General features: G+C 34.6%; 1 protein-coding gene across 2 annotated transcripts in view; it reads left to right on the top strand.

The window, feature by feature from the left end:
• The window catches only part of NIPBL (NIPBL, cohesin loading factor), a 261926-nt gene that overhangs the window by 241279 nt on the left and 3555 nt on the right, over positions 1 to 17092 (top strand). For both annotated transcript variants that reach the window (XM_027863621.1, XM_027863622.1), the window contains exons 35-44: positions 518 to 658; positions 833 to 926; positions 1630 to 1784; positions 2280 to 2370; positions 4921 to 5094; positions 6058 to 6248; positions 12708 to 12815; positions 14244 to 14444; positions 15220 to 15366; positions 16594 to 16871. In XM_027863621.1, coding sequence (XP_027719422.1) covers positions 518 to 658; positions 833 to 926; positions 1630 to 1784; positions 2280 to 2370; positions 4921 to 5094; positions 6058 to 6248; positions 12708 to 12815; positions 14244 to 14444; positions 15220 to 15366; positions 16594 to 16871 — 1580 coding nt within the window. The remainder of the gene's footprint in view (positions 1 to 517; positions 659 to 832; positions 927 to 1629; positions 1785 to 2279; positions 2371 to 4920; positions 5095 to 6057; positions 6249 to 12707; positions 12816 to 14243; positions 14445 to 15219; positions 15367 to 16593; positions 16872 to 17092) is intronic.

Genomic DNA, 17092 nt, shown 5'->3' with positions numbered 1-17092 from the left:
GAATGAATTCTTGTTTTATATTTGTAGTGATAAATTATTTTGTCCTATTAAATATTATATTTGGTTTAGATTTTAAAATTTGTATTTAAAGCATTTAGTTTAAATAATAGCATAATCGCACTTTGAGCTGTAAGGGACCTTAAAGATCATGTAATTCAGTCTCCTCATTTTAAAGATGAGTAAACATTTTGAAAATGAGGCCCTGAAAAATGAAGTGCCTTTTTCAAGGTCATACAACAAATTAGTGAAAAATGAGGGACTAGAACCCAAGTCTTTTGACTTCCAGACAAGCATTTTTCCTGCCCTACCACACTGTTTCCCTATATTTTTGAAAGGAGAAGAAAAGGTTTGATTTTTTTTTTTTCATGTTAGAGCTGGCATAATTCTTTCATCTTACCTTTACTTCACACATACATACACACACACACACACACACACACACACAGAGCTGAATCTAATTCTTCCAAAATTTTGAGTAATCACAAAATGTTAATCCTTCTTAATTTTGGCCTTGCAGACACAAAATGATTTCATGGTCATTTGCAATGTTGCAAAAATCTTAGAATTAGTAGTGCCATTGATGGAGCACCCAAGTGAAACCTTCCTTGCCACCATTGAGGAAGATCTAATGAAACTTATCATCAAATATGGCATGACAGTAAGTATTCTATTATGTTTACATTTAGATTATACATAATTAACTGGTAATTGTTTAAATATTGTAATTTTTTAATTGGTCACCTGGATTTTCAAAGAAACTTGAACATTTTATAGCTTTTCATTTTGCACTTATAATTTATATAAATGGTAACATTTTTCTATACCTTTTTAGGTAGTACAACATTGTGTGAGCTGTCTTGGGGCTGTCGTAAATAAAGTCACACAGAATTATAAATTTGTGTGGGCTTGTTTCAATAGATATTATGGTAAGTTAAACATAAAGACATAAATTTGACATATTGCATCAGTTGTGTGGTTTTAACCCAAGCCCAATACTGTGTCTATACCAAGGGATAAGGTGGGAGGAAATGGTAATCTTCCATGATGACAGCCTCAGAAATGTTAAGTGTGTACCCTCAGAATATTTTCCCTTCCCAAAACCCATTAATTGAAAACTAGAATTGACTCACTTTTTGTCTTTGTTTCCCCAGCAGCTATAGCACAGTACCTTGCACACAGTAGGCACTTCACAGATGTTTGCGTAATTGAATTGAATCTTTGTTTTAACTTCTTCTTGGAAGTTATTTACATTTTTAGCTCATTCTTCATGGACTTTGATAAATTCACTGCCTACTCTGTATTGCAAAACTTCCCATATTATTTTTCCTTATTTTACACCTCTGAGTCATCCTCAGAGTTATTCTACTCCATTTTCAAGACCCGAATTGGATGTACTCCTAATTTTTTTAAGGTTAGAAATAAATGGTACCCTGTGAAATAGAATCAACATAAAAAAGTGAGCAGGCAGTCAGGTGCAGAAATAATTGATCCTAATATTTGCATGAATGTAATTCTTGATGAGATTATTGTTTACTCATTGTCATTTTTAGAACAAGTTTATCTAATAATTAGCACACTAATTCAGGGAAGTAATGGCAAGTATAATTAAGTGAAGAATCTCTTCATTAGGTGCACTTTCAAAATTAAAAATTCAGCATCAGGAAGACTCAAACAGCACCGTGCTTACAACAAATAAACCAGCACTGCTTAGATCCCTTTTCACTGTTGGAGCACTGTGTCGCCATTTTGATTTTGATCAAGAAGACTTTAAAGGCAGCAGTAAGGTAACATTCTCTAATTTACTTAATTCATTATTTAAAAATTTTATCTGTAAAAACACAAAATGATAATATTGAAAAAATGAGTCAATCTATATCAAATTGTCTTTTGTCTACTAAAATGTGTGTAATTGTGAATGATGCTGGTTTATGTTTTACTGAATTTTGCTTATTAAAATTCTAGATCAGTTTAATTCCAATGGAAAGAAGTTAGAGAGAGGCAGGTTTCACCTTATTCTGAGAAAGAGCATTTTTAAAGTGAGAACTGTCTGAAAATGGAACAGGTATCTCTTTAGATAGTGAGCTGCTAATTACCAGAGATATTTAAGCAAAAGGTAGATTATAGTTTCATAAAGGTGTTATAGAAGGGATTCTTGCATCAAAGAGGAATTAGAATAGATTACTTCAAGGATTCTAGGTATTCTTTAAGGTTGAAAAATAAAATCTATATACCAAAGATCATTCCATTATTTCCTTCCCCCTCCCTCTTTATTTGACTAGGTTAACATAAAGGATAAAGTACTTGAACTCCTGATGTATTTTACAAAACATTCAGATGAGGAAGTACAAACCAAAGCCATTATTGGTCTAGGTAAGATAGTATTTTAAACTTTATTTTTACTATGGGTTTGGGGATTAAGATTGGCTAACCCCAGCATTATAATTGCATGTTCTTTACTTGTTTTTTATCTTACTGTACATAAAAACTAACTAGTGAGTTCTTGAATGCTTTGATTCAAGGTATTATTCTCTCGGATTTGTTGGTAATAGCAGCATGGTCTCGTGTATGGGATGCCGGACTGGGTGTTTAAACTCCTAGGTTCTGTTCTTAGCTCTCCTGGTGACTTCCTGGGTAACCTTGAGCAAGTCTCTTAACTTCTTTATACATCAGTTTCCTCATCAGTAAAATGAAGTTAACAATATCTATCCCCCATCTACCTCACATGGATGTTGTGAGGATTGATTAGTTTATAAAGCACTTAATAGAATAAGAAGATATTTAAGTAGCAAAGTTTCAGTCCTGGTTTTATTCCCTTGACTTACTCTTACAAGTTCATTGCCATGTTCCTGCCTCTTGAATAAACAGTAATTTACATAGAGGATAAAAACATAATAACAAACACAAAATTAATAATATATTACACTTAGCCACTTGTTTATGTAACTACCATAATACAAATTACTTTACAAATTTAAGATGTTTCTCATATCTCTACTCTAGGAGCATTGTGTGATTGGGATATGTTTTTATTCTAGCTTCAGTCTTTCAGTATCCAGGATACCTGAAAGTGCTTAGATATAAACTAAAGGATGAGGAAAAAATGAACAGTGTAGCTGTAAAAGGAACTATGTTGACATTCAAAAGGCACTCAGAGGTTGTCTGAAAAGCAGTACAGATCTATTCATAATGCTAAATCACTGTTGTTTTTGACACAAATAGGTCTTTAACTTACTGGAAAGAAAACTTAATGGCTTTTTTCTTTTGTGTGAGGGGCTTGCTTATAAGAGAAAAATGCATCAAAATTCATAATTTTATTTGTTGTAATGTTTGGAAGTCAAAGTCATATGTTGACATCTTTATTATCGATTTTTTTTTGAGCAAAACCTTACTTATCCTACATTGTCAGATATGTGTTTCTGTCTTTCCATTCAGAAACTTCAACAGTAGGAAAAGTTTTGTTGGGGGTTTTTAATGGCTTTATCTAACTAAGGATGCAGTTTTATGCAGTATTAGCTTTAAGCCATTTGAATATAAAGGTATAATAGGAAGGTTATATAGTAGAGAGGTGCCAGTAATAAAACCAAAAGTTAAAATATTCAAAGAACTGAGAGAGAATTACTTTAACTTAAAGAAACAGTACTATCTAGGAAGTAGATCTAAGATCAGCAATTAGAAGATATTTTAGCCTAGTCCTTAGATATGCTGTGTGACCTTGAGCAAGTTATTTGATTTCTCCATGCTTTAGTTTCAATATTAGAAAGTAGCAATGATATTATGGGTTTTCATATGCTATTTAGAAAACACTTAAAGACCTTTAAATAAAAATAAAATTTTATTGGGTAATAAGACAATATTAAGTCAACACTTCAAGATTTTGTGATTTTGTAGATTTATAGGTACTCCTATCAACTCATATTGCAATCCCTCTCTGCTTTAGTAAATGATCTTTGGGAGTTACCCTAGCCAAGAAGGTCCATCCTCCTACAGTGCACCTTGTAAAGAACCAATCTGAGTTTACGTGTCCTCAGACAACGTACACTGAGTTTTTCCACTGGGCTTATACTTGAATTCTTTCTACCTTGGTAGTTCCCTTGTAGCTGGTGCTACCTTGCTATAAGCTTTCAGAACTTGGAGTCACCTTATGCCATAGTGAAGCATCAGAATATAAGATGTTGGTAGACGATATTTGTAAACACAAATAATAGTATCATTTGATATATCTCTTGCAGCATTAGTAAAATCAAGGTTGTAGGTTCAGCGTTGCAGCTCCAATAGGAAACCACCTAAGGAGAAATCAAAGGAAAATCACTATTTTGGGTTTCACTTAATTTTAGCATTTTGGTTGAAGACTGGTAGAAAAAAACCTAAAATGAGCCATTTTATTATATCAGTCAGTTATAAGTCAACTTTAAAAAAATAACGCATATATAGTACCTTTTGCTAGGGATCTGAAAATGTTTAAAGACATGACATCTTAAATCCTGAAAGCATCCCTGTGAGGTAGGTGGGTGGTAAATATTATTGTCCCCATTTTACAGATGGAGAATTGAGGCACAGAGAGATTAAGTGACTCACCCTTGGTCACACAACAAGTCAGTGGTGGAGCCAGGAATAGAACCCAAGACTCCTGACTCCCAATCCACTCCCCTAGCCACTAGGCCCTGCTCCCTCCTCAAGTTTTCCTCTTGTGTGAAATTCTCCTTTGAAATGCAATTTCTTGTTTTTAAAACATGGGGAAAGAAGTTCCTGCTCTAAAACTTCTCTAGGTAAGGCTACCTGCATACTCTTAAAGTCATTTTAAGTATTATTTTTTCTGAACTAAGGAAATTATATCTTTTACCAAAATTTTCACTATATTTTGAAACAGTTTACCTATAGTTTGAAGTGACTGCATCAAAAAATTTTTCTCCATTTCCCTAGGATTTGCATTTATTCAGCATCCAAGTCTAATGTTTGAGCAAGAAGTAAAGAATCTGTATAACAGCATTCTAGCTGATAAGAACAGCTCAGTAAATTTAAAAATCCAAGTGTTAAAAAATCTTCAGACCTACCTGCAAGAAGAAGATACACGTATGCAACAGGCAGATAAAGACTGTAAGTGAAAGCTGTTTTAAAATCATTTTTTTAAACATTTAGTGTACCTTTATGGGAAAAATAATGGGGAGAGAAAAGGTAATTCATTTTTTACTTTTAGTGAGTGTTATAGGGCCATATTTTTCTAAAACCCATGCTGCTCTCTGGCTAAATAGTCCTGAATATTATTGACTTGCTAAAAGAACATTCACAAACTACTGCATCATTTTGGGGGAATGCTAACCTTACCTCCATAGTGAGTTTGCTTTGGAGCTATGTAGCAATCTGAAAGAAAGCAGAGGAAGGAAAACTGATTTTAAGATTAATTTATGAACTTTTCTTAACTCAGAAAACTGGAGGTGGCACTCCTATGGTATAGGAACATTTTCTTTCCTTTGTGCATAGCAAGGCAGGGGTATTCCTGTATTTCATTTTTTCTTCATTTCTGTTAAGTATTTTTAAGCATGGTAAAATGCTTAGAAATGTTTAAAATTCAAGTACATTTAAGAGAGGGGATCAAGAATTGGAAAAAGAAAAAAAGAGTCCTCATTAGCACTGCACATACACACATAAATTCTCCCTTTGGGCTCTCATTTTTTATAGAATCCATTCATATATCCATGCTTCCATTGACTTGCCATTGCTGTGGACGTATTAAAACATAATTGAGCAGATCATGCTTTTCTTTACATCCATTCCATTTTCAGTTGCTGTCTTCTGATAGACTTGGGGAGATATCTTGATCAGATTTAGCTCACTGTCTTCACTGTCAACCTATTCACATACTGTCTTTTGAAGGTTTTCACTTTTGAAAGTGACTAATTATCTTGAGTCTTACTGCCATTAATTTGAGTATTAACTTTGTGAACTTACCATTTTGAGGTTCTGTGATTCTGAACAGGGACATAAGACAGAGCAAGAGAATGTATGCAACAAAAGATTATTTTCTGTAAGACTGTACTCAATCTTTTCTTCCTTTCATAGGGAAGAAAGTAGCAAAACAGGAAGATCTGAAAGAAATGGGTGACGTGTCCTCAGGGATGAGTAGCTCCATCATGCAGCTTTACCTCAAACAAGTTCTTGAGGCTTTCTTTCACACCCAGTCAAGTGTGCGCCACTTTGCCCTCAATGTCATTGCATTAACCCTCAACCAGGGGCTCATTCATCCAGTTCAGGTAAGCCGGGGCAAATTCTTTTTGCTGTTGGATCCAGTTATATTATGAGTTGATAAAGGTATGTTTGTTCTTCAAATAGGCATTACATTTATTTTCTTTACCTCAGAATTTTATAGTGTTTGAGAAACTCTCCTAAAATGAAATTTCAGTAAAATATATAAGGAATTTTCCATTTTACTGGAAACATGAGAAAGAGTGTATGTATACAAGCAACTAGGTAGCACGGTGGATAGAGTACATGACTTGGAGAACGGAAGACCTGAGTTCACATTAGTAATGATAAATCTGAGCTAATCCATTAACACATTCTTAGATTTGGACCAACAGTATACATTTTTGAGGTAATTAACTAGGTTAGGTATGTAATCTATACAGCAAAACTTAATAATTGACACAGGATTGAATCTGTGGCCTAAAGAGAATTCACACTAAGGCATAACCAAATTAGATAAGCCAGAATTGTTTTTAATTAGCTATTCAAAACCTTCATCTTATTTGCCATTACTTACTCGCTAGATTTATGTAATGCTTTTCCTTAAAACTTAGTTGTCCAATCAAAAATTTCAGAATAATGTTTCAAATCAGTTTGAGAGAAGATACTTTTCTAATCCAATAGTATCTTTTCACACTTAGATTCTTACCATAATGCCAAGAGCAATTTTATAAATCCATGGTGACTCTATTATGGACTATTTGGCTAATAGAATTATAGCAGATCCTAAATCCTCAGAAGAAAATACAGGAATTATATCACAGGACTGATGTTATTAAATCTAGCTTTACTTTGGAATTTGGTTATGTACGAGGAAAGTCGGGAGGGAGCAAGCCTTCCATCTCTTGCTGCACAGATTAAACTTCTGTCTTCTGTACCAACTCATTCCTAATTTCTAGCATTTAAAGGAAAAAGGAACCATGGAATGGGACATCCCATGTGCTTACATCTCATCCTGTATTTGCCCTCTGTTGGGAAGAAGAGTGACACCTTCCACTCAGTAATAAACATTCTCACAACTGATCACATCCTACACATGCCAGTGATTCAGAACCCCTGTAGATCACCATCAAAACCCCATTCCCGGGGTCAGCGAGGTGGCGCAGTGGATAGAGCACCGACCCTAGAGTCAGGAGGACCTGAGTTCAAATCCGGACTCAGACACATGACACTCACTAGCTGTGTGATAGATAGATAGATAGATATCTAACAAAACAAACAACAACATAAAAAAAAACCTATTCCCCATCTACCTACCACCCAATTCCTTATTCTTATCTCCCTCAACCCTCACATCCCAAAGACCCAACCAAATGCTTCCAACCTCTTCCACTGTAACCTCTGGAATGCCTAGACTATAGACAACAAACTTCCCTTCATCCTAAATCTTTCCCTCTCTTGCTTCTTTCATCTTCTAGCAATAACAATAACCTGACCTTCCCTTCTTACCCGTAATAGCACAGCCTCACAGGCCATCCTTTCAGCATTATCTATACCTACACTCATTCTCCATGACTCACCAGTCTAGAGAGTGGAGTTGAAATACTTTGTGATTCCCATTACCATTTCCAGTTTCTGCCCTTTCCTCCATCACTCCTCCTTTGAGATTCATGAAGTTCATGTTTGTCACCCAGTCTGAGTTCTGGTAGCTATTGTCTACCAATCCCCAGGTCACTTGCCTTCCTTCCTCATGTGTTCAGTGCTTGGCTCAAAATTTTTTCTCTCCTGCCCTCATAATTGAGGACTTCAGCATACATGTTGATTCTCCCTCAAATACCCTAACGACTCAGTTCCTCATCCTACTCACCTCCCATGACCTCTACCCCAACTCAGTCATATACAAGGATGGTCATACTCATCTTGCCATCACACACAAATGTACCACTTCCACATTCACGAAATCCAAAATCCCGTTGTCCAACCACAATCTGTTGACTTTCCACCTCTCCCTCAACCCCTCAGTTCCCTCCTAAACCATCTCCCCTGCACTAGCTACTTTTCCCTTTTTTCTCCATTTTGACCCCTTGATGAAGCAGTTTAACTGTATACTGTCCTCTTATCTTGAGTCCCTGGTCCCCTTATCATATTACCAATCTCACTCTGCCAAGCTTTAGTCCTGGATGACTCTAACCGTTTGCCACCTTTGCTTCTATATGTGCTGCTGAACAAAGGTAGAGAAACTCAGGAAACCCTTCTGAACTAGGTCCACTGCAAGTTTATATTATGCAACTTTAAGCCCTCACTGCTGCCAGTCAATCCTACTCTACCTCCTTTATCGACTTACTATCTCACTTTCCACAGCAGCTCTTCTAAACCTTTGTGTACCTCCTCAAACTTCCTGTGGCTCCACTTCCCCCCACTCTCTCAGCTGAGAGCTTTGTCTTATATTTTATAGAAGAAATTGAGGCCATTTGCCATGAGCTCCCTAATCTCTACTCCTCCTATCATTCAGATGCCTTTTGCCACTATCTTCGCTTTCACCTCTCTCACATGAAAAGGTAGTCCTAATTATTAGGGAAAATACCAATCCCATCCCATTCCATCTCCTCCAAAGGCTTATCTGTTCTGTCATCCCCACTTACCACTTATCCTTAGTCTCTCCCTGTCTACTGGCTCCTTATCTGCTGCCTACATATATGTCCATGTCTCCTCCATCCTGAAAAAAAACTCTGACCTGATGCTTTCATACCTGCTATAAACCTATATATCTCTTTTGATCTTTGGCTAAACTTCTTTAAAAGGCCATCTATAATAGGCACCTACACCTTTTCTCTTTGTTGCCTCTCATTTTCTTCTTAACCCCTTACAGTCCGGCTCCCAATTTCATCATTCTGAAATACCTCCCTCCGAAGTTACCAGTGATTTCTTATTTGCTAAATTCAATGGCCTTTTCTCAGTCCTAATTCCTCTCTATCTCTCTGCAGCCTTTGACACTGCTGATCACCCTCTTCTGTTTGATACTCTCTTCTCTCTAGGTTTTTGGGACACCACTTTCTCCTGATTCTCCTGCCTGAGACAACTCTTTATCTAGGTCACACCTTCTAACAATGGTGTCCCACAGGGTTCCATCCTGAGACCCCCTCCCTTCTCCGCCTTTACTACTTCACTTGGTCATCTCAACCACCTCCTGTGGATTTAATTACCATCTCTGCAGATGATTCTCAGATTTACCTGTCTTGCTCTAACGGTCTCTCTGTCCTCCAGTCTCACAAGTTCAACTGCCTTTCGGACATCTTAAACTTAAACTCAACATGTCCAAAATAATTCATTATCTTTCCTCCCAACCCCACCTTCCTTCATTCCTTTTCTATTTAATATAGAGGGCACCACCATCTTACCATTCCCTCAGACTCAAAACCTAGGTGTCATCCTCAACTCCTTATTATAATCTATATTCACTCTATCAATTTCACCTTCACAACATCTTTCAAATGCAGCCCCTTCTCTCTGATACTAATCCCACCTTTGTGTGCCCTCATCATTCCATGTTTAGACTGTGGTGATAGCCTCTGGGTATGTCTGCCTGTATGTCTCTCTCCCCATTCCAGGCCACCCTCCATTCAGCTACCAAAGTGATTTTCCTAACATGCAGACACAACTATGACACCTTTTTCAATAAAGTCATTGGCTCCCTACCCCCATGGTTAAAAATAAAATCCTCTCTTTGGCTTTCAAAGCCTTTCATTCTCCACCTCCTACCTTTCCAGTCTTCTTGTATTTTACTCCCTGCATTACACCTTATTCCCAGTGACAGTCCACTGGCACCAGCTTTCTTGCCCTTCCATGAATAATATTTACCATCCCTCTGCTCCTTGCATTTTCTCTAACTGTCTCCCATACCTAGAATGTTCTCCTTCCTCATCTCAACCTACTGGCTTCCCTGACTTCCTTTCAAGTCCGAACTGAAATCTCATCTTATTCAGCAAGCCTTTTCCAACCTCTCTTAATTCTGGTGCCTTCCCTCATTATTTCCTATTTATCATGTATATAGCTTACTTTTACATATTTGCTTCTTATCTCCCCCATTAGATTGTGAGCTCCTTAAAGAGAGAGACTTTTTACTTCTTTTTGTATCCCCAGCACTTAGCAAAGTACCTGGCACATAGTGGACACTTAATAAATGTTTACTTACTAACTGACTGAACAATGCTATTGCATTACAGTGTTGGTTAGGGAAACCATATGTAAAAAATATGCCTGTGGAAAACTGTTTCATATAACATTTTATATTAGTAATTTTTTTGCATAACTAATTTACCCTTTTAAATGGCTAGAACATTTTATTTTAATCATTTTTAATTGAAGTACTTGTAGAGCATGTTGTATACTTCTGCCTCTTTAAATATAAACAGAAAATATAATGTAACCCTTTCTTAATGATCTAAGGTTCATAATTATGAGCTATATTCTAATAAATAACATGAAAGGATATAGAATGAGTTGCTTGCCTCTGTATTTAATGAACCTAGGCTGCTTTTGTATCCAGGATATATGTGTATGTAAATATAAAACTATAAAATATGAGTATTTATGTATGTGTGTGTGAATGTGTGTATATATGTAATAAACATACATAAAATAACAACTGAATACACACACACACACATATATAATCTATAAATTACATTTTCCCTTTCTTCATTGCTTTCTTATTTCCTGATTCTGTCAGCCCATCTTTCTTTAAAAATAGTACTTCCTTATCAGCACAGAGACCAAATCACCAATTGTGGTAGAATTATGTGATTAAAATTACAGTTTCGCCCTTGGGCCTCTCCTATGGAGGAAAGTGCATGGGATATTTTTTTTCTTTTGGCAGCTGTTTAATCATCTTGGTACTGTTATGGTTTAGGTTTCCAGAAGCTTGACCTTCAGATAATTGGGGCATTATTGTGTATAACTGATTTATTGGGTTTTTTACATATACATATCAAAACTTTTTTCTGTTTCCAAGATTATTGATGAAAACATAGCTTTGAGACCCCCCCAATTTAAAAATAGCTAAAATCTTTAGGTGTTGAATTAAATGGAAAGAGTGAGAAATAATAGGTCTACATTTTAAATTTTCTTCCTGAAATCATTGTCTGTAGAACTTGTGTGCACTTTGGAGGAAGAGTACCATATTGACTCCTCCCCTACTGCAGCCTCAGATTTATTATAACCAGTGTATCCTTAATACACTGTAACCCTCATTACAATTCTCTTTGCTTTAAAATAGCAAAGTTTCCCTTGATATGTTCCTTTTTTCCACCTTTTCAACCCTGAGCATTGTCTTGAAGGTTTTGATATGGATTACATGTAACATTATATAGGATTACGTATTGTAACATTATGTAGGATTACATAATGTATAAGTATGAATCATTATTTATTATATTTTATTTTAATCTCTAGAGCATTTTTATACCCAATAAAATACTTTATCATGAGAAGCATCATGGCAAAGTAGACAGAGGGCCATCCTTTTGATGAGGAAGACCTAGATTCATGACCTTCAAGTCACAAAACCTCTCTGAAACTAAAGTTACAGAAGAGATATGCTTCAGTAGAGCTAGTTTCCACCCAATAGGAGTTGCTAACACTGATAAAATTACAGTTCCGATCCCTTCTTTCCCGAAAAATTTTATGAAGATGTTAACGTGCACATATTTAAAATTAAACTTTGTGTCAGTTCATCCAACATTTTTAAAGCATTAAATAAGATAGGAACATAGCTTTCCTTTTAGAAGCTTAACTTTATTTAATGTCATTAGAAATTAAATATTTCTCTGCTAGATGTGTATAGGGAAAGTATATAGAAGTGCTTTCTGTGTAAGAGCTCTTCATGCTTGGTCAACTCATTTGACCAAAAAGAGCACTTTAATTAGCAGTCTAATCACTTCAGAACCCTAGCTAAAACCATAAGGATAAGAGAACAGCTTTGTTTTTAGCTATCCAAATCTTCTATGTGGAAAACAAATTTACTACTCTCTCATTGGAATTCTTTATTACATGGCATAATTAATGCTTAACTTTAACAAATTGTGTTTTTCAAGCTTAATTGAAGGAATGGTAATCATTTGAAATGTATACAGCAAAAAATATAATACCCAGTCATGTTTGAAGTTTTATGAAGGTGACTTCATAAGTTGCCAATGAAATTTCAGAATTGTTTCATAATCTATTCTTTGCCTGTGGTCTTATACTTTCTTCTATAGACTCTGCCAGAGAGAAAACTAATACTTTACGAAAGAGGTCTGAATCCTTGGATAAATTCTAGTTACTGAAGCATTTTTAGCCATGAGGAACTTAGCATGCTGTAATTCATGTAAATAACTTTGTCACAATAATTCTTAAATTTTCCTAAGATATTAGCTGTACTAGCTTTCAGGTAGTTTGAAATGACTCAATTTTTTTTCTATTTCAATGACTTAATTTTTTTTCTATTTCTTTTTTTTTTTTTTCATTTCTTTTCATTTATTTATTTCTAGTGTGTGCCATATTTAATTGCTATGGGCACAGACCCTGAGCCTGCCATGAGGAATAAAGCTGACCAGCAGCTTGTGGAAATAGACAAAAAATATGCTGGATTCATTCACGTATGTACTTAAAATATGTATGATTTAAATTAATTTGTTTTTCCTTGATTTTACTTTTGAATACCCCACAATATCAATCACCTCCTCGCAATTTGTAAAAAAAATTTTTTTAATGTCTTTAACATTTTTTTTCCTAAGTGCATTACTATTTAATCCATGTGTACCAAGTTTGTTTCTAGAGTAAAGTTCTAATTTAAAATAAATTAGTAAAATGGAGTAAGATTAGCATTATGATACAAAAGGAAGAATTAGATGGGGAATCAAGAGATCTGACTTCTACTTCAAGCTGTGCCTCCATTAACTAGGTATATAATCTTAAAGTGAATCATAACCTCTCTGGAACTGAACTTTAAAGCTTCTTCTACCTCCAGAATTGTATGACTGTGACCTTGTATTGTATATTTTTAGCAAAAACACTCCCATAAATTTTTCTGTGAAAATTTAATATTTGTCTAAAAAAAACATTTACTATAAGAAGTACTATTAGGTTATTCATATCTTAAAATCTAGATTTTCTCAACCTTTTAAAATTATTGATTGAACTTCATAATTATGTGAGCCTTAATAATGATAAATAATTTCAAATAACAGTTCCTAAATACTCATACTACAAGTATGCCTTCGTTCAGCAGCCTTTTAAGCACCTACTTTATGCAAGACACCATACTAAATCCCCAAATAAAAAGATAGAACATGATTCTGGTCTTCATGAAACTTAAAATCTAACAAGGCAAGGGGAACATATTCATCAATGCCAAATACATTGTAATAAATATATAATAACTAATACAGGATAGTTGTTACTCTGAAAGCTTGGCAAATGAAGACTTCAGTGTTATGTACATCCATTCCTAAAGTCGTTCTCGTAACCAAATTAATTTTGTTTAAATGTTGTATGAAAGAATTATCAATCTGAACAACTGTACTATTTAAAAAGAGAACACATGGTTTCTTAGTAGAACTTTTAGTTCTTCCTTTTAATATGAAGGCTATGTATGATAGTAGAAAAAGCATTAAATTAGAAAATGAGAGTTATAAGTTTTAGTTCTCCTATTAACTAGCTCTTTGTGACTTTCAGCAAATCTATTGACCTCTCTGGTCCTGATCTCTAAAATTAGGATATCAAATTATGTGACCAAAGTTACTTAAAGCTCTAAAATAATGTGATCCTTTCCTAAAATACTGTGATCTAATTTTCAGTTGATTTATAATTGGAAGAAGTTTTTGAATTTTTAAAAAAAAATGGGTACTAGGACCAAATTGACATTTTACAAACTTCTCTTCTAAGATACTCCTAAAGTGAAATAAGAACCAGATGATGAAGTAAGACTCAAAATGTATTTCAGGATATAGTGCCCTTTCATTTTTGTTTTCCTCTTTTTTTTTTTTTTTATTTCAATGATAAAAATGAAGATTTTATAATTTCAGATGAAAGCCGTGGCTGGTATGAAGATGTCTTACCAAGTTCAACAAGCAATCAACACATCCCCAAAAGATGCCGTAAGGGGTTTCAGACAAGATGAATCCTCTAGTGCTTTGTGTTCACATCTTTACTCCATGATCCGAGGAAATCGCCAACACAGACGAGCCTTTCTAATAGCTTTACTCAATCTCTTTGATGACACAGCAGTAAGCATGAAAAACTTTTTCTTAATTAAATGTGCTATGATGTTAAATTTTACCTTCTGGTATATAGAGAAATATTTAATGTCTACTTCTTTAATTTTTCTAAATATCTGCAGATTAAAAGATTACCCTGAAAAGGGACATGATTCAATAAAAATTAAATTTAGTATAATTAAAGTGTAATTTATCTTAGAATATAATGCTTACCAATGAATTTTTTGATTATCACTATTTATTAGAGTGGGAATTCCTTTTCAGGTATGGTTGGAGTAGATGGCTGCGTAGGTCCCATCAACTATGAAATTCTGTGGTATTTAAAATTAATAGAGACAGGTTGAAAGAGGGAAGCAAAATGCCCAGTTGCAAGGGCGAATGCAGGCAATGAAGGAAGGAAGACAAGCTGGGATGTGGCGGGGCCAAGCAGTAAAAAGGCTTAGGGAGATCAGCAGCTTGGATTTAAGGAGACAGGGCAGAAGGGAGACTAAAGGGAAGAAGGCTGGTCAGACCCTGGTTGGTACTGAGGATTTGTGGGTACTGTTTCTGTGCTTATCCCTTTCCATGGGAAGGCTGACTGTCCTTCTTCAGAAGAGAATCTGCATGACAAGAAAAACGTGAACCCAGTTCGTGGATGATGCCAGGGTGGAAGGAAAAGCCTTTTTTTTTTTTTTTTTTTTAAATGGAAAGATCATGCAGTGGGTATCGATACCTGTTTTTGCATTTCGTGTTGAGAGTATGAATACACAAATTGTTAAATATTTTACCCTTTTTTAATTTACAGAAAACAGAAGTGAATATGCTCTTGTACATAGCAGACAATCTAGCCTGTTTCCCTTACCAGACACAGGAAGAACCATTGTTTATAATGCATCATATAGATATTACACTCTCAGTTTCTGGCAGTAACCTCCTACAGTCATTTAAGGAGGTAAGTTACACATGGTAACCCTTAATGCAGCTATTAAAATAAAAGCATGGTATTTTCACTGTTTTGCTTCTCATTGTTTATTTTTATTTTTTTGACGGATACATAAACTCTTAAGTCATCATGAAACCCTTGGTAGTCCTTGAATGGGAGAAAGTGAGCAAAGTGCCACTTCTTTTTAGGAAGGCCTAAAAATAACTCATTTCTGTGGTTTTTTTTAAAAACTATTCCACCTCCTTATTTCTCTTACTTTAAGCACTGACCTTGGGTATTCTAAAACTTTTTGTACATAGAGTAAAATCACTGTTCATCACTATCTAAAACTTATCTGTTGATACTAGCACTGTTTTAGAATCCTATTAATGTGTAATATGTATTCTTTTTGGTCTTGTATAGTTTAATTATGAAAGTGCCAGCTACTGAACTGAAAATAAAATTTGATATTAAATAAATACTTAATTAAAAGATACCAACATATGCATAATACTATAGGTATTTTCTCCTGGGGTAAAATTTTGGTGTATACAAATTTTTAGTTCACCAGATTTCTAAGTCAGGGAGAACTAGCTTTAAAGAATTTTCTAAATCCTTTGACCATATTTTACAGTATATTTTATAGTATATGTGCTCCCTTTTTCATTTGCTATTACATGTATTTGTAAATTCATTTTCCCCAGACTTCTTCTCCACCCAGGCTTTAATTCAGTAAAATTATGTGTTTTGGTTCTGTCTTCTTTTTTAGCTTAGGCCAGCCTGTTTATATAAGCTTGATAGCTTCATCAGGATCTGATCAAAGTTGTATGTTATCCTGTTGTAAAATACTTGAAAAGAGGAAGAGCTGATTAAAATTAGGTGACTTTGCTGCCCAGTTCAGCTTACGTTAATTATTGTAATTATTTTTTTCTTTTAGATCCTCTAAGACATTATACAAAATAATAATTCTAGATACTAAATTGAAATTTTATCATTTATTTTCAAATTTTTGTTATATCTTCACAGAAAATAAGTGTCTTCAAAAAATTTATTGCCCTGTGATTTTATTTTGTTTTGAAGCTAATTTTTTTCTAGGGGTACTTGTCTTCATTTTTTAATGAAAATCTGTTTATCAGTAGGATTTGATATACAGAAACCTGATTTATAGAAAAAGTTTAGGGAAATTTATATTCTGTCAAACAAGGCCTATATTTATCTTCCTAGTTGTCAGGTGAACCAATTTCATCTTTCTTTCAGTCTATGGTGAAAGACAAGAGGAAAGAGAAGAAACCTTCACCAAACCGGGAAAGTGCATCTGGAAGTGATAGTGAGGAAGAGGTTTCCAAACCTCGAAAATCACGTAAACGAGTTGACTCTGATTCAGATTCAGATGAAGAAGATGATATAAATGCTGTGATGAAATGTCTACCAGACAATTCAAGTCCTTTAATTGAGTTTGCAAATGTGTCCCAGGGTATTTTATTACTTCTGATGTTAAAACAACATTTAAAGAACCTTTGTGGATTCTCTGATAGGTAAGGATAAAGAAATAATGACAGAAGACTCTTATTAAAATAGCTTTAAAGAAGTAAGGAGCTAAGCTTTGATTGTGTACTCATCTTCACATTGCAAGTATTCCTTTTGCGTGCAATGAGAATAGGAAGGTACAATTAAAATAAAAGTTACTACTAACTTTCTAATCTCTCTTAAATTCTTTATTAGCTCTCTTTAAAACATTATGTACATAGCCTTAAAA

This window comes from Vombatus ursinus, unplaced genomic scaffold (assembly GCF_900497805.2).
Source record: "Vombatus ursinus unplaced genomic scaffold, bare-nosed wombat genome assembly UNPS02014772.1, whole genome shotgun sequence".
Taxonomy (NCBI): Eukaryota; Metazoa; Chordata; class Mammalia; order Diprotodontia; family Vombatidae; genus Vombatus; species Vombatus ursinus.
This window is presented reverse-complemented; position numbering and strand designations above follow the sequence as displayed.